Source organism: Natator depressus, chromosome 7 (genome assembly GCF_965152275.1).
Source record: "Natator depressus isolate rNatDep1 chromosome 7, rNatDep2.hap1, whole genome shotgun sequence".
Lineage (NCBI taxonomy): Eukaryota > Metazoa > Chordata > Testudines > Cheloniidae > Natator > Natator depressus.
In genome coordinates, this window is record NC_134240.1 from 72,087,119 (window position 1) to 72,106,347 (window position 19,229).

Consider the following 19,229-nt stretch of genomic DNA (forward strand, 5'->3'; position numbering starts at 1 on the left):
TCTGGTTCCCAGGCCTATGCTCAATCCATCTCCTTGATCATGCTGTTTTTAAGAAACATAAAATGTTTGATGACCGCAAAAGTAGATACATTTCACTGAAGAACATTTTTCATGGCAAATATATTACCCTACTTATGCTATAAGACCAGATTGTCAAAAGTGTGGATGCAGCTGTCTGGGTGCACAAATTCAGATACATTCACAAAATACCTTAATTTTGTACTCGCACCCAACCTCTAATGTTAATATTTAAATCAGTTGTTAACATGTGGATTAGTGTGCACGCACATAAGTACATACACACCCATACTTTTTTGTGGTCTTGAATGTTGCACAAGTGTAGGTTTTGGAGATTTATTTTATTAGGTGCTTTTAACGGGAAACAGGATGCTGGGGGAGAGATATCTGAGCCATGGGAATCAGTGAGAGGAACAGATGAAACCAGCTACATTTCCTCCTTCCCTGCTCACAGTGCAGTTGCAGAGGAGTGTCTCCAGGGGAAGGGCAGAGCTTGTGGCTGGTTTCAGTGGCTTGTCTTCAATTGTTTCACAGAATAACAGCTCTCAGACAACTTCAGTGGTTCTTTGATTTTGCAGCCCCTAGAGCTCACTCTAACATAGGGTGACTTCTCTGGTTTAGGTGCAAGAGTTCAGGGATGTTCCTGAGACCTCAGAAGGAGTCCCAAGAGCTACAGTCGTACCAGAAGGATCTACAGCTGTCTGCTTGCAAATCTTCAGCTTTATCTACTCAAGCAATCTGGTCATCTGGAGATGATTTCCCTGCTCTACCCCAGACTATGCCTGCTGAACAGTGTTTACAAACAAGGGCTCCTGCCCACCCCACTCCTCACATAGTTCTTCCAGATGCTCTATCAGATTACTTGGCCATGTACATGGTACTCCAATCACCTAGCTCTAGCTCTCCTTCCCCTCTGCTGAGCAAGCAGCCTCCACGCAGGTAAAGAGCCCTTGCTCCTCTATGTACTGTGGAAGAGGAAATAGGCTGCAGACTCTCCAGTTTATTCAAGCCCCAATTCTACAACTACCAGAGAGTCAGGGATCAGATTAGACAGAAAACTTGCCTTGGGAAGGGGTAAAGAGGAAAACAAAGGAAAAGAAGAAGCGCAAGAGGAGAACAGGCAGAAGTCAGCAGATGTTGAAGTTTATGCTCTGCAGCAAGCTCCGTAATCCATACAGGAAGAGTAAATTAAACCCTTGCTGGGGCTAAACAGTTCACTTGCTTTCCTCAACACCATGCTTGCTTTACAAACTCCTTTTTTCCTTCAGTCCCACTATTTCATTGAGCCTTACATGGGGAGGATCCCCAAAGCCTCGTTCAGACTCTTATCCACATGTGCTGCAGGATTTAGGGGTTCTGACCATTGAGGCCTTGTCTACACTAGAAAGGTTTTGACAGTAAAAGGGAATAGATATCCTCGCAAACCCTCCTATTGGAGACACAACTTATACTGGAAAAAAGACAGCTTTTGCCCATCTAGCTTATACCAGTTCTCTGAATAAAATAAGAAATAAGACTCCCCCCTGATATTACTGCGTTTACACATTCCTAGCTATGCCAACATAACTTAAGTGTAAACATGGCCTGAATTTGGTTCCATTGTGCCATGGAGAATATGAGGCACTGATTTTGACAAACTATTCTCATGAGTTTGAGTTTACTGTGGACTCTGCTATATTGTGCCACAATTATGTAACTATGAAAGCTGCTCTCAACAACACAGAATCAAAATTCATGAAATTGTTTGCATTTACAGTTATTTCCTGTTGCTGTCCCCTCTTAAGTGTCTTATGCATATAGCTGCCAGCTGCACTGAACTTCAGTTGGAGAATAGCGAGAACTCACACAGAATCATTGCTCTTTTTTGTATTCTAGACAGAATGACTAAAAAGCCCAACCTAAATACCTTACAGACAGTGTCCATTTAATCTAATACTGACACCAATTTTTTTGAAATGTAAGAGCTTATGGGACTCTGTTTCAGTGGCATCCTAAGGTTACTGGAAACAACTCAGTAGTAAATTTGGCCTTATGTGATGATTTCAAAAGGCGATAGTGTATGTTTTAGCCAATCTGAAGATCTTTCATTACTTTAAGCCTTATTATTCAAAGGGAAAACAGTTACACAAGAAACAGTGCAACATACTTACTTTTAAAGAATCTGATCAACACTTGCTGTGTACGGAGGGATATTATAAATTACATTTATTATAAAACCATATCTGAAATTCGAGTGTATCTGCCATTGCTGAGTATGTTCTCGTCTCATACACCTGGGTTCAGTGGTAAAGACCCTTTTTAGGACTCTAAATTTGCAAAATGCATTAGGAAATCTGAGTCAGGTTACTCATGTTTAGACCATCATGCAGAAAAATAACTGCTTTGTTACTCATGTATTTCTCAATATCTATAGCACTTTAAAACTCTGCCCTAGATTTCCTTGTACTTCTAGGAAACTGGTGTCTGCTAAAGAGAAAATCACTTGGAGTAAATAAAAAAATTGTCTCCAAACAAACGAAAAACAACAGCACCACTGAGTTCAATAACCAACTATGGAACTGTTTATGAAGACAACCAAAGTGAGGCTGCAGATTACATTTAGTGATGGAGAGGAACAGACTCCTGTAAGAGAGAAATAAAGCATTGAGCTACGTCATTAAGGGTTTTAGTGAAGCTAAATCAGCTTTGGAAAGATTTACCAGCTGTAATTTCTGCCGCAGAAAGTAAATAGTGGTTAAGCAGGTGACAAAAGATATCCTGAGGACTGAAGATGGTTTAATGGAACAGTAAAATGATAACATCTCTGAAAGGCACTGAAAGTGCCCAATCTTAACCGAATGGATCTGTAACAGACAATAACATGTGAGAGGAAATGAATTAAATACTACGTTTGAAAACTATTAGTCATCAGGAAAAGGAGAGAGGAGACATTTTTAATAAGATCACTTTTAGGTTAATAGTTCACTAGAAGTCTACTAGTAGCATTAAAGTGGTGTGTTAAATACTTTTAATGTGTAGTAGCTGCAAAAGATAATATTTTATACCTCTTTTTTGACTGGTAGCTGATGGAGGTGGAAGAATGCCGGTTGAAGCTAAAATAAGACAAAAGTTTGTGTTTTTATGCAAAAGAAAATGTCATTTGAAATTGAGAACCAAATATAGCAGGATAATTAGGGCATCTTATCCTTCAAAGAGTTCCTTATGAAAAGGAAGTACATACTATATGCAATAAGCAGTATGTTGAGGCATGTTAAAGTACATGACATGCACTACTTTTTATCTGGGTTACAAAAACAATGTTTTACTGTTATTGAGCCAAAACCTGCTCATCTTATTCAGACTAGAAATCACACTACAGCCTTAATAAGGTGAGGACAATTTGATTCATCGACTAATATGCCCCATAAATCAATAGCTTTATACATTGGTGTTAATTCTTTAGTTGTAGGATTTTAGTTTTGCAATTAGAGACAGTTTGCTTTGACATTCACTAAATACTAACACAAAGAAAAAAGGTACATTTGCTTTGTTTCAGTGTCCACAAATCTGGATACTCCGAAGTAAGTTGCACAAAATCTTAGTAATGTGAACCTTGAACTGAAACATCACTTCTTAACTTGGGAGCTCAGCTCCACCATAATTGTGGTGAGGCAAACAGCTGTCCCATAATAAAGACAAGTGCCAATGTAAATGAAACCACAGCATCAAGCTACTACCCCCAACTTTTCCCTGGTTATTTTCAACCCTGCGCGTTTCCCTAGTTATTTTCAACCCAGACTGCATTTTTCGGTTGGTGGAACTGTAAAGGATAAAAATAAAGGGATCAGCCTGCAGAGATAACACTTAAAAGTCTATGGAAGATTTGATCTTGTGAAATGATGGATGTATTTTTATAAAATGTTAAAAAATGAATGACAACAGATTTGACCATCGGATTCATGTCAAAGTCAAGCTATATATTACAGGTGAAATCCTAAATCGGTTATAATCAATAGGAGTTCTACAACTGTCTTCAATGGGGCCAAGATTTCACCCTATGTCTTTACAATGTTATTGAACTAGGTATTTAGTTAGCTATGCTTTAAACCTTGTGAGATAGGCTGTGAAAGAGTCAGGTTAACATTACAGGCTTTAAAATAAGGGGAAAATATGATTAATCAATTATTAATGACAGGCTCCAAAAATAATTCTGTAATCCCTTTCCCTGAAACTATTTCTTGGGGAACACAGTGTGTTTTAACTGAAGGGAAATCATTAAAGAAACTGACCTATCTCTCTTAGATCAGATTTCATTAGTTAGGAACATTGATTAAGAAGTTCCATGCTGCCACACACGTCTTGGGAGACTTGTTTTAAGTATCCAGGGAAAATCCATTGGCCTGGATTAGGCAATGGAGAAATCTCCATCCCATTGTAGCTGAGTAATTTTGTGCAAGAAGTTGAGGAGAAGGCTCTTCTAAGAGAAACTAGGCCTGTCCCAGATTTAAGGTGAAAAATTCAATTAAACCGGTGGAATGGACTAGATCGTCCCACAACAGCAGCAGCAAAGATATTACTGCCAGCAACTTCTTTTTTCCCTGAAGGTTTAGAGCAAAGTTTTTTAAAGATGAGTGTCTAAAGTTGGTTTACTAGGTCCATATTTTAGCACCTAAATAAATTGCCTTGTTTTTAAATGAGAGCTGCTGGATGTTCAGTAATTTGAAAGATTAGGCTACTTATCTCGGTGCCAAAATGTGGATTTAGGAGTCCAGTTATAGGCACCCATTTAAAAAAATCTTTGGTATGCTCCTGAATGGACAGTTTATAACAAAAGAAACAAGAAGGTTTTTATGTAAAGAGAAAGAATCCAACTCCAGCTACAATTCAGCCCTCTGACCACTGGTATGGAGCTCTACCCCTTCAGAGTCCTCTTTACCTGTAACTATAAGGAAACTAATTTTATACAGTTCATCTGAGGTCCCAGTTAGCTCTTCAATCTCCAGACCTGCTGCATTACTGCACCTTGTACATCTATGGGAGATCTAACCTGGGAGTGTATCCCTTGCCTGCTGATAACAATATGAGGACTTAGAAACTTGTCACCTCTTGCTGTTCCATTTTGAGTGCAAATTAAGATTTCAGGGCACTAACATATCCAACTTCTTAGTGTAGCCCTCTTTGGGTCCCCTGTCTTGGGTTCAGATAATTGATTGTGGCAAGCTGTAATTCTGAATATGCTAATTTAAATAATTATTCTTTTCAATGTTCAGTTGTTTTTTAAATAGGTTGAGGGGGGTATCATGGTCCAGGATGCTATTGAGAAGCAGAAAGAGGTAGTTAAGTAGTAAGGGAGTTTATATGTGCTCAAGGCAAACTTGCTTGCTCTCATTTACTGATTAAGTTCCCAACCTTCAAACTGCTACATGCACCAGCAGACATTTTTGCCTATGTAGAATTCAGTGGGGCTGCACATGAGTACCTGTGCATATCTATTTGGAGGAACAAGGATTAAGAGTGCTTCCTAAGTCTAAATGAAAAGGGATGTGAATAGAAGGGAAATGGAAAAAGGATCAAATAAAACACACTAATAAGTTTATAGTTAAAGGTTGAATTAGCGATGCAATTAATGTGATCAAAATGGTGTCTAGATCTTTAATTACTAATTAGTTGTTGCTACATATTATTATATTAAAATCTTATGTAATTAGCATGTGATTTGTAGTTCTGAGAGTGGTTAACTATCATTTTCAGAGCACAAATGGACATAATTCATTTTGAACCAGAATATATTACTCAAAAAGTTAATTGTGCAACTAAAGATTATGGAAAGTACCATGGAAAGTGAAAGACATCTGACAGTTACCTATCCGTCAGAGTAACTGTTACACAGATATTAGTGACAGAAAAATTCAATTATCATATTTCAAACTGAAAAACATCCTTGCTGGGATTTACAAAATGTTAGTCTTATTTCAGGGATCTACACAAAGGAGTAGTTGCAGTTTCTTGATAATCTATCTTTTAAAAAGTATATACACACAATCAGCTAAAGAGCCATTATGTGAAAACCCACTTTCATTCTTCCTGAAAATCCTTATTTCAGGAATTTTTACATGACAATCTATAAATTTAATGTTCAGTTTTTCAAAAGTTCTTAAACAGCTATTATTTAGATAATCCCCTATTTTAAAACCCTGTTAGTGCATATATACAAGATAGGAAGTAATGTAGAAGAGCTAACACTGCTGCCATCATAGTCTTCTAGAAGGATATTTTTCTTTTATAATTTAGTGTTTATTAGTCTGATTTTTTTTAAACACTACACTTTAAAAACCCTCCTGCACACAAGTCAATGAGAGTTTTGTCTAAATAAGGATGGCAGGATCAGACCCAAGGAATTTAACACACTACACTGTTGTATTTAAATACCAAAATCGGAAACCAACAAAAACAAACAAACAAACAAAAGCTAAAAACTACCACTATTGTACCTGAACCCATACATTGAGAAAGGAGGGGGTCTTAGATCAGTGTGTTCTCATTACAATGTATGCTGGTACACTGCCAAAACTCAGAGACCCAAGTTAAAGACAATGTGTCATCCTTTAATATTTTAATCTCTGACACAAGTTAACATTATGTACACAAAGTGGGCCTGATTCTCCTCTCTCATACACCAGTAATTGTAACTCCATCAGATGTCAATGGACTTATTGCTGGTTTGCACAAGTGTGAGAGGCCCCTGATGCTTTGGTTTGGTTTGTTGAGTGCGACAATACTGACAGTGAAGTTGATTCCAAAACACTATCGGACAAGCAAATGTGGATAAATTAAAAAGTGAAATAACAAAATAATAACATAATGATAACAAGCAGCCTATCACTGTATACTGGTACACATGTCTAGCATTAATGCGACAAAATGTAAAAAGAAAGAAAAAGCTACAGTTAGTCAATGACATTTCAAGAGAAACTATTACATTTTGATTTGGGAGTTTCTCAGCAAATTGTGTAATGCTAATTGAGCCCAAGAATTTACAGCTTTCTGATTTACCCTGTGCTTTCACTCCAGAGCATGATACTGTTTAGGAGCATAACTTTATTGGACTGATTGTTACTTAAAAATAAACCAGGAAGATGGCAAAATAATAAAGCATTCATAGGAAAAATTGAAGTTAAAAAAGATAATTGTCTGCAGTGCAACTATTCCAAGGATCTTATATAAGGGATAGAGTGCTGTCATCCAGTGACTAGACATTTAGAGTGGACACAGGTAATTAACAGCATCTCATCCTGTTCAGAGTCCGTTAGATGTCCTTATTGGCTAGGGCAGGCAGTTTCATAATCATAAAAACAAATTCTGAAGTGATTTTAACCAATTCCTTAAACTGGAGAACTGACAGTTTTAAAGCTTGGTGTCTTCTTTCTCTTCCCTACATCAGTAACCTAGAAATAGAAATCAACAATACACAACAAATCTGTCTTTTAGCCCAAGTCAACCAGTGGACATGCATTTCTTACTTAAGGTTAGGCAATAAAAGCAAACTGGTGACAACATTACAAACTGAGCCCAGAAAAAGAAACATAAAAAGTATTTGTGGTTTTATTTTTCTCCCTTCCCACAATGTTGTTCATTTCCATTTAGATGAGATCCCTCATTATTTTCTTGGAGGAAAAGAGCTGGCACCAGTTTGTACGGAATCTATAGTTGGCCTCATGAGCAGTTAATATACCATGGAAGTAAGTAACCTTACTAGGATTGTGTGTACACACAGTCACCAGATTTGCCCTCAATTATACCAGGCTAAGCCTAATGCAGTTACATGGGTGTAAATGAGAGAAGAATTTGGACCACAGTCAAGAAAACACACATCAGATAATTTTTGTGTCTCAGGATTTTAGATTCAGGTGACGCTCCCTTAGTTTTATTCATGAAGAGCAACTCGCCCATCCAACTAAGTCTGATTGCAGAATTCAGCTCTGGGATTTTATAGACAACAGACTAGACTTGCATTGCTTTTCAATGAATGAATCCCTCACTTGGAAGAAACAATTAACAGAGAACCTTGGGAACTGGGTTGTTCTGTAACTCCTACCTGGATCAATCCACCCTTCCCTGTCTTATCCATACTTCAGTAGATACGGTGCCTGAGACAGGACTGTGAGGTCAGTCTGTGTTGGTAGTTTTAAGAAATCACTGACCTGCTATAAAATATTGTTGTGACGAAGTCTTTCTGAAGCCATCACATTTTTTCTAGATTTCTTTCCCTCTCATTCTGATGGATTTATCAGTGACTGTACACACAAACAGAAGTTTTATATCCTACCTCTCTCTCGCTGCTGAGTGATGCCTCACAGCCCAGCAGTTGTGACAACATAATGACTTCTCTGGCAGTTAAATGTGAATGTCAGAAGCACTGGATTGTGGCATCGCTGAACAAATCAGACAGCAGGGAGAAGCTGAGTATAAAGGAGACAGCTTCGGTTTATGAACAAACAATCTTAATAATCAGCTATGTTAATAAAATAAATGCTCCTCGGAATAACCTGAAATTTGCACTATGAAATTTTAGAAAGTTACTACATGGTTAAATGTTGGCAGGATCAGGCGCTAAGACCACAAATATTTGGAAACAGACCAATATATTTTTTTCTTTGAATGGAATAAAAAGTATCAAAATAGTGGGACAGGTGTAATCCCTGGTGTAAAACCAGTAACTTTAATGGGATGAACATGGTCCAAAGTATCTAAAACAGTTAGATGGAACAAACTTTCAGAATGCTACATATGGATGTAGCCTCACAACTACCTAGTACTCCTGGAGTTAAATCCATGCTCAGGATATGGAAAAAAATGAATCCCTAACTCTCCAGGCGAGTAGTCTACAAAAGGAAAAATGCACTGGTAGTTTTGCCGTATATTGTATTGATTCCCTACCCTGGAATGATTTAGAGAGGGCCTGAGATATTGTGCACAATAAATGTAAAAATAAACTCAAAGGAGAATTCTTTGGAGCCAATGTGCAGTTTCCACTCCAATTACCTCTGCTGTGGACTAACAATGAGCAATTGCTTCTAAGCTGCTATTTGCTACTTGCTACAAGCAGCTTCTGTGCATCTATTGTTCCATACAATCACTATTCTAATCTGTTTCTGCTTTCTTTGCCTTACGATGGGAAGCTGAATGGACTCGCACATTTAGGAGTCTCTTCATTTATCCATGTCCAAGTGATTTTACATCTGTAACTCCCATTAGAGCCAAGAGGAATCACGCATGCAAATCCCTTTTGCAACCATGTTAAAAAAGATCCCCATAGTAGCAATCTGGAAGGCTTGGAATACAGACTGACAAAATTTTGATGCAGATTTCCTGGCTTGCAACAGTAAGTGCCAGGCCTTACATTTGTTTACAATTTTTGTTCTGATCTATGGATAAGGTTTAATTACAAACAGAGAGAAATACTTCCCATGAGCTTACATGGCAGCTAGGACCACGTCCTCAAAAGAAATAGCTTTTGATGCCTAACTATATGTAGTATTTTTTTCCCCAAGCAAGTAAGAGATCTTCTTTGGTAATTAAATTTTTTTTTATCAATCTCAATGATCCCAGACCCCATTCTCAAACAAATAAATTCTAATTAAAATCAGCATTCAAGCGAACAAGATAGCCCCAGCACCATTTACAAGTGTAACCAAACACAGAGTCGGATGCAAATGCAGTAAAAGAATTCTTTTGGAAAACACTGAGCACCCACCCTTTGAAAATAAGGCCTCTAAGATGTCTCAAGTTGGACACCCAAAAGTAATGGAGGCACCCAAAATCACTGGTCACTTTTAAAAATCTTGGTCATACACACAGAAAGCTAAAAATCAACACTTATCTGAATACATGTAAAACTGTTTAGTGAAGTGGTGCAATGTCAATAAGAGGACCCCTTCCAAGATATTGAAGGTCTTATGGCAAGATTTTCCTCTCCTGGCAACATCTGGCTTCTCAGTGAATTCCCCTAGCAATTATTTTGCTGTACTTTATATATATATATAAAATTAATCCAGTGACCCATTAACTTTACATAAAGTGAAAATGTATGTACCAGATTAACACATCAATTAGTTCTTCACTTCTCCACATGAGTTCTTACAGCTCTGGTTGCTTTTATTTATTTATTTATTTGCAATGCCCTTGGTTGCAGATTTGACCTAGGACCTTACTCTGTTTTTAGAAGTTAATGGGGAAAATTTGAAGTCAATTGTAGTGCCCAATGAGACAAATTCATCTCTGGTGTATTTCCACTGAAGTCAGTGGAATTACAACAAGAATTAATTTGGCCTAGTTTGTTTTAGCTTGCTTAATATGGGAACTATAGAAACAGATGGAGTGCTTAGTGCGCATATTTACATTCCAGAACCAATAACGATTTTCCATCCCAGAGCTCTTTCAATTCTGCATTGTTGCTAGAGAAATGACAACATACTGAAAGGTTTGAGATATGCTTGTGGGTCAGTTATTTTTTCTATAATATAAGATTTTTATATATAAAATTTCCCCAGATTTAGCCTTCAAACCTGTGTCCTCTTTTCACTGCAAACAATGCCCTGAGGTGATTTCTGTCTGTTTTATGTTGAGATAAAGCACACTTGGATAATTATTATCTCAACTACATTACTGACTGACTCAGTCTCTCTCATCATCATCATCATCATCTAATTGTGCTCAAATAATAAATCTTAAAATCCATTGCCTTCTCTACTGTTCAGCTTGATTAAATGTAAATGCTCCAAAGCAACTAGGAAAGCCTGGCAGAAAGCATTATGGTAGTATCCTTTGTTTCTAATGATAACTATTTCTAACCCTTCTCCCACCAGTGATCTGTCATTAGTTAATCATTGTTTAAAATACAATAAAAGTAGGTCTGATGAACCTTTAAAAACGGGGTCAGCTGGTCACATTATGATCCAAATTTTTCACCAAGTAAAACACAGTTTGGGGTTGCCACCTCTCTTAATTAGACAAACACCATACAAACAAACAAATTTGAATCTGACATACAACTAGCTGTATGAGCTCTGAGAACATTTTTTAGTCATATACTTTAAACCTAATACTTGAAAGATCAAGGTTTTCTTTTAGCTTGGTTTTAATTCAGATAACATCAAAACAAACAGGCTGCTCCATGGAGTAAATTTGACTTCTCAATGTTCTCTCCCAAGCCAATCTTTTAAGAAGTTAGGAACCTCAAACTGGAGTGAATAATGAAGAGTGAAAACAATCTAACTAAAAAGAAAAATGAGAGATGTTTGCAAAAATACCTAGACTGAGCAGAGATAGCAGACGAAACAGTGGAAGCTGCTAGTGACATGTTCTTGGACCCAGGGGAAGGTTTAGGCTGTGACAGAGAGCTGGGGCCTGCAAGCACTCTGCAGAGGACACAGTAAAAGCATGAAAGCATGTACAAAAGAATGTTACAAGGAGAACAAGAATGACATCTCAGAACTGAGCCATGTATGAGTTCAAGTATAAGACAACCACTCTATAGTTACCAGCAACACATGTATTTTCTATGGAATACATCTGCAGACCCACAGTATAGCACAACCAAGCACATTCCTACAGAAGACAAAACACATAAGTTACAGAAAAAATATTAAAACAGGACTCTCTGGATAGCTCAGAAAGGTGGTAGTTCAGACAAGTATTTTGTTTGAAGGCATACATTTTTACCCTGTAAGGACCAATATATTTGAATCAGAAGTCAAGACAAACATTTCAATATTCAGCTAATGCCAGAGTAAAGAGCACAAGGGTCTTATGGTCATTTTTGTTGTGATCAATCCCAAAAGGTTATTTATATTCTTACCTATATGGAGTAGGGATTTGCTTTTTCAAGAATGTGTTATACACTTCATTGTCTTCGTGCAGCAGTTTAAGTAAAGATATACTGAGGGCTAAAATTATTTAAACAATTATTGTACGTGAAATGCTTCTCAAGCAATGATGTTATCAATATAATTAGGAAAATAGAGTGTAGTGCTTTGCTTGGTCTCCCTTTGCTGGCTGGATGTCTGGCTCTATGGCATCAGAACAAAAATACAGAGTCAAACAAAAAGTATTTTGAAAGAAATTTGAGATACTAGTAGCTAAAAAAAGTCAGTATTCATAAATATTTTTCAAGTGTCTTTGTGAGAGAATATCAGGTAAAAAAAAAAAGCTTTAGAACAGAAAGAACATTTCCTACCAAATTATGCCATTTTAAGATACTGTAGGTTACATTTTGAGCCTCTATTGTTTGAGAGTAGTTCATATTATTGAAGGGGAGACTTTTTGTTCCTGGCCACTTAAAGTGGGCTAAAATGTGCAAGGTAAATGATTTTCAAAGCTTTTAGGAGCAAAAACTGTAAAAGAGAAAAGAAAAAAGATACAACATAAATTCATTCTTATTCTTTTGACAATTATTATGTAAATGGCAACATCATAAACTTCACCCATTTTTCCCAGAGTCTGAGTCTGTTCACCCTAGATATACATGTATAATTCTCAGTATTATACAGCAATTATGAATACTCAGTGAAGTGAGAATAGACTCTGTATTAATATCTTTGTTCCTTTTTAAATCTTGTATTAATTGTACAGTAAAATCTTATTAGAAAAAACACAGTTAAATAGAAATGAATCAACTTAGTGCCTTTATAGAGAAGTCAACCACCAAATGAATGGATCTACTGACATCCTGTATATGGCACATCCCATAATATTGAGATCTGTCACACTACAGTAAATATCAAAAATCCTACTATACACAGTGTGTTATCACCCAAAGGGTTAAACTGCATTTTCCATTTTCTTCTTTGAACTTCTAAAGGGCGTTGTCACTGTTTAGGTATATTAAAATCCAGATGGATCTTTGTATTAGCTTGCCTAATTTATTAACCTGTTTATTTCTTGATAATTTTAACACTGCTGTAATGCAATGTAAAGGATTTTCACTCGCTGTTTTAATTATGAAACTTTGGTGTCCTCACTACTGGCGACAAAACAGTTCTATTTTTAACATCAGATTTTCTTTTTTGAAAATGTAAATTATATTCCTCACTTGCAATATATTTGATTAATTTTGTCTGAGATCAGTTTGCATCTTGCAATTTCCTTCCAAACAAAAATTCAACACTCCAACAACAAACAACTTCAGAATACATAAAACTAGGCAACATATTTTCCCAACATTCTGCAAACTTGGATAAAGTTCCGCCCCCCACTCCCATGTACACACACACACACACTCACAGCACTTCTAAACACCAAACAGGGAGACATCTGCAAAAAGACAATGCAAAAAAGCATTACCTTTGGAAAGAGGAAGAGAAGGAATCTTGTACTACAGAGATAGGAGTGGCTGATGGTGGTGTCATCTGATTGGACGTGTTTTGAGTAGCAGTAGCAGGCTGATTGGCTGAAGCAACTGGTACAGGAACAGAGGCAGAGCTGGTAGACACTGGCGCATGCTCAACAGGGGTACTAATTAGAGTTAAATTAAATAAAACAAGAAGCATCTTAAAAAGGTGTATGTTTACTGTGTAAAGGCACAAAACCTACTGTGTTTGGCCCCAAAAGCTGCGAACAGAGTGACAAGCTGTATTATTGGGGGGGAAAGCACAGATATGGCAGGTCAAAAGCACAGTTGTTAAGCTTTTTCTGTAGCTGCGTTAGGACTAAAATTAGGTTTAATCCTGAGTTCAATAATGTTCTCATTTGGGTGAAATTCATCCCACAGCACATAAGGCCTTACTGCCCAATCCTGGTCCCACTGAAGTTAATGGCAAAAAAACTCCCAGAACGTGAGACTTAGGTGGTTGTGAAGAGGACTGCAAGAACCCTCAGTGCTAGGGTAAATTTCACTCACTGATGCATAATGTTAACTTCCGGATCAGAGATTACATTAGGTGGAAGCATTAAAAAAATTAGATTGATGAAAGGAAACCAGTTGTACAATATCGTCATAGGTCTGAATAAACAGAATTGCTACAAGTTACTGCTGTTCTGGATGTTACTGAGCAGGAACTATCGGGGTGTAATCTCCTCAGTGCAATGTGCAGGGTGGTACAGTGCTAGAGAGCTAATTATGGCTCAGTCATTCTCTGCTCAGCACTCTTCATCCCACTAAAAGTTTGAGTAGCAAGCCATATCCCTGACATGCCCCGCACCACCCCCAACAGCAGGGCTGAAAGAAGGGATGGGGCAGCATATGAGTTTGCTATACCATTCCTAAGCCTGCTTGGGAGATGAAGTTAGTTTCTGCTCTCTTTGTCACACAAGTGGAGCAGGAGCAGACCAGAGCAACCTATCTTCCCTTATCTGATGACAAAATAGGCTTATTGAAACCAAAACTACATCTAGTCTTTTTGAGTACAAAATATTGATTGTAACACTTTATTTAGGCACTTCTATGTCCCTCAGCACAATGATACCTGAACACCTCTCAGTTGTTAATGGATTTTATCCTCACAACAACTCTGTGAGGTGAGGAAGTGTTATCCTATTTTACAGATGGGAAATTGAAGCACAGTGTAGATTAACTGATTTGTACAAGGCTACAAAGGAAGTTTGTGGCTCATCTGGGAACTGAACCTGAGTCTCCTGAGTCCCAGGCCATCGCCTATCGATTAGACCATAGCCCAGCATGAATAGCACATGCTACTTTGAGGAGGAACTCTCCAAGTCCTGGGCTGAAATGTTTTAATGACACATGTAAAAAACGGAAGGCAAATAGTGAATTTACTAGCGAGCTGTCAGTAAATGAAATAAACACACCTGAGTCATTTGGAACTATCCCATTTGAAAAGGAAACAAACAGAATTCAAAAGAAAGAAACAGGAAAAGGAAACAACCCCCATCTCTTTCTCTTTATATGTTGTATCTACCATTAGCTACAGAATGAATAAGCTAGTGAAAATATCCACCACATCGACAATTTAGGTTTTCAAATTTTTCCACAGAAATTTTCCAACCTTCATACACATATGCAAAACTCAGATCTAATCCTCATTGTTCTTGATGCCATATTTTAACATGCTGTGGATTCATTTGCCTCAGCCACTATCCCAATACATTATGTATTATTTAAAGCATATAACACTGTAGCTGTACAATGCCCTGGCTTCAGAGTTATGAATGCAATACCATGTTTACAGATAAAAGAAAACACAATGTATTTGACTGTCTCTGCAAGCAGTGTGGTAGCTGCATTTCCTCTTTTTGGAATGGATATTACACCAAAGTGGAGATACTCTAAATTTTACTCTTATACCTTAGGTTTGGCAAATTTGCATGGACTGAAACCATGCCTCAAACAAAATGAGATTTACTGTATGTTTTTTCTTAAGAGGAAACACAAATGAGCAAGACAAAAAACCATGGGTGAAATCCTGTTCCCACTACAGTCAATGGGAATTTTGCCACAGGCTTCACTGGGGTCAGGGTTTCACTGCATGGGTAATAAGCCTATGGTATGGTTATTCAATTTTTGTAGTGAATCTTTTAAATGTGAACTGAAACACATACCCAATAATTAATCAAACAAAGGAACACTAAGAACTTATGTGGACATGTACTTGTGTGCGGGCAGGTTTGAGGCGGATGAGCATGTTATAGTAGATATAATAAAACTGAATGCAAGCACATTAAAATACATTATAAGGACATCAAACAATAATGTTACATGTTTTGAAGGTTTCTTTACTTAGGCACTAGAAATCTAAAAGTCACATAGGCCTGAATCCTTCTCCTGCAACTGCAGATCACTAGGATATGCATTCATTATTCCAGAGAATAAGAAAATAGTTACACAAAGCATATATAAATAGTTAAGTCAGCAATGTGATCTTGCTACCTTTAACTTCTGCACTTTGGACCTAATACTTTGTTTACTTCTACCAGTAGAATCCAGAGTAACTTCACTGTCTTTACTGGAATCACTCCAGCTTTACCACAGTGTAATGACAGCAGAAATGGGTTGTTCCCTGTTTTATGAATGCTTGTAGTTGCGTTGAACAATCAGTTTTTGGATTAACCCCTACAAAACCTTAGACTGGAAATACTGTCCCTACTAAAGGCAAAGGGTGGTTTGCCATTGACTTCGCCAGAGCCAGGATTTCACCTTTTGCAGGAGGAACATTCCATACACACAAAAGAGCAAGCTGTAGAAATATGTGGCGATTTAGCCAGTCTTTCTCTCTTTTTTGGGTAGAAATAATAATACTTAGCACATATACAATGTCTGCAGCTTGAAAGCTCTTTATATATATTAACTCTTAGAACTCTTCTTTTTAGAAATAGGTAAACAAATCCAAAGGGAATTCTGCCCTCAGTTAATATGTTCAACCCACTGAATGGGTGCAACTTGGGGCAGAATTCAGAGTAACCAAAGACCACCATGAGAATCAGTGGCAGAGCCAGGAGGTTCCTAGCAGTTCTTCAGGTGTCTGCTGATTGACTAGGGATGAGGTCATAGTTTATAAAATGAAATAGCTACTGTATATCAGAGCATGAATAATAATTTTATGATTAAGTACCTTAAAGTGATTTACTGTTATTTCCTTACTGGTTCTTCTCCAGTTCACTTTTAACCAACCACCCCATTCCATCAGTCTTTACAGTATTTTATATTTTAAGGGGATAATCAAAGGAAACGTAAGTTCTTAAATAGCTCAATATCCTTAATAAACTATAAAATGAAATGTTCAGCATGGTAAAGTTATGTGGATGAATATACACACGCATGTACGTATATTCTGTTACGATTTTGATGTTCACACGTGAGAAGGAACACAGTTCAGCAGAGGTTAAGCAGATGATAATGATTAACAACCATATTTAAAACACACACACAAACACACACCTAAAAATAAGTACAGATTACACTCCTTTACCTGAGAAGAGTCCTAGCCCTATGAAATTCCAGGTCTAAGAGTCTTGCAATAGTAACTAAAGAGCAGGTTATTAAAGTAGTAGTTAGTCTCTTTTAAGCAGTGCACAAAGTTGTTTTTGTTTCAGGTGCTCCAAAGAAATCTCTGGTAGGGTAAGGATTGAAATTGTAGGGAAGATAAATCAAAATGTGCAGTCAAAGAACTAATCTCTTCTATTGTAGCATATGTTAATAATGGAATTGCTGGAGATTGCATTTATAGTAGAACACAACATGGATGTGTTTTGGACTTGCATTAGTAGAAAGAGGAGCTCTATTCAAATGCCAACTGAGCATCCATTAAATAGAATGGGTTGCTGTTTCTGTGGAGATGGTTCCTATGTGACTGTCACCTGCCTGGTGGCAGAGGAAGCCATTAAGAAAGTCACTTACAACAGGAAGCATATGAACTAAAAGCTGGTGAAATTTATAGTACTTAGATATTTGCCTTTTAGGCAATGGGATTTTTCATATGAAAGAGTTAGAGAATGTTATTACAAAACCATACCAAAGCCACAAGCCAGGTCAGTTATGGAGTTACATGTTGCAGTGTACCTTTGATTATTGGATGAAGTCAGAGGGGCTTTCTGGCCAGTCCTGATGTAACTGGCTTCCCTTTGACTTGAACCCGTTCCAAACCTCACGGAACCCTTGGAGGCCACTGGCTTAGCTTTGTCAATGTTGGCATCCATGGTGCGTGACTTAGGAGGATGCCAAACACTTGAGGTCACATACTGTGCCACATGATGAGAACCTGTAGGGCTGGGTAACAAAGATTAGAAGGGTGTATGTGCATGAGATATATTTTTAACCACATTACCAGTTGCTTAAATGAATATTAGGTCTTTGAGAGTGAAGAAGAGTTCTAGCCAAAAAAGTAGCCAGTGCTTTTAAGTGAGAAGTGTTGTATTTGTTCCACTTAGTTTTCTGAGATCCAAACGCTTACCATGTAATCTAACAAATGGGACATCATTTCAGAACATTCATGTCTACCCCTCTGACGTAGGACTTAGAATGCAATGCACTGGGAAAGGCCTTAAGGAAAAAGAGTGAGAAATTGCTGAACCTCAGCATTAAAAAAAGCCAGGTTAGCTCTTGGTTTGATGAAGAAGGCTTCAGTTTTCTGACTGACATCTTATTTGGGAAGAGATTTACATCAGCTAATCTCCAATGTCCTCTTATTTTATCCCTTAAGTCCCCTTTGATATCACTGCAGAGTCACATGTGAAATCATACCAATCTTCAATGCCGTATTAAAGACTATGGTCAGGAGTCGTTCTGAGAACCAGGATAGAGATCTACAGGTTCATTACAGTCTTCTTTATCCTTCAGCTAAAACTGGAGACCACATTATTGACATCATAGTATCAAAACAAGACCTAGCAGAAATGAGACACTGGAGGTGAAGACATGTTACAACACAACCAACCATAAGTGACTCAGTAGATATAGTGTGACACCAAAAACAGACAGACGTCTGAAATTGTTCAAGGTAGTCCAACAAAGAGAGATCTGCAATTAAGTTTCAATGAAGCAACAGTATAACCTTGTGGTCAGTCCTACACAAGCAATAGTGTTAGCTACTACCCTTCATTCCCTGTAAATGTGGTTGCTAATTATTTCATATATCAACTCCTTCCCCCTCTGTTCCATCTTATTGGTATGACCCAGTCAACTGTTGAATTTTTTTTCCTTACTGGGAATGCCAGTCACGGTTGGTCATGATGTTAGTGGTGACAATCCTCGCACTTACTCTGATTTTAACTCTCTGTAATACTTGTTCAAATATGGGTTATTTTAAAAGCAGACATAAAACCTTGTTCCATGTGGAGTAATTAAGATATCAGAGGAAGGCACTGTCTTAAATCTTTATTTCTATGCTCTGAACTTATGAAGAGTTGCTATGCTCTGATAAATAATGGCAGTGCTTCATCCTAGAAATAGCTGCATTTCGTGTTTGGTGCTGAAATTATTTTTATCTACATCTACATAAATGTATATAACACAGATATACACACAGATAGATTATGAATTTTGTAAGTGCATTGGAATCTTGAGAGGAAAAGCACTATATAAATGCAAGAAAATACTATATATAGTATGGATTCGTATCTTTTTAATCCATGATCAATACAACTCAAGAATCAGAGTTAGAATTGCTTTTAAAATGCCAAGAAATTCAACTAATTTAGATTTAAAAAAACTGTGGAGCAGCTCAGACCACAACACTGGAATCTGATTAAAAGTGGAAATGGTCCTTGAACTTCTGGACTGT

General features: G+C 37.3%; 1 protein-coding gene across 9 annotated transcripts in view; it reads right to left on the reverse strand.

Moving 5' to 3' along the window:
- Positions 1 to 19,229, reverse strand: part of LDB3 (LIM domain binding 3) — a 190,874-nt gene that overhangs the window by 36,264 nt on the left and 135,381 nt on the right. For 3 of the 9 annotated variants that reach the window (XM_074958765.1, XM_074958766.1, XM_074958764.1), the window contains 4 exons: positions 17,510 to 17,716; positions 13,339 to 13,509; positions 11,307 to 11,414; positions 3,063 to 3,110 (listed from right to left, as the gene is read on the reverse strand). In XM_074958765.1, coding sequence (XP_074814866.1) covers positions 3,063 to 3,110; positions 11,307 to 11,414; positions 13,339 to 13,509; positions 17,510 to 17,716 — 534 coding nt within the window. The remainder of the gene's footprint in view (positions 1 to 3,062; positions 3,111 to 11,306; positions 11,415 to 13,338; positions 13,510 to 17,509; positions 17,717 to 19,229) is intronic. The other 6 variants (XM_074958771.1, XM_074958770.1, XM_074958769.1 and 3 more) reach the window with 3 other exon arrangements.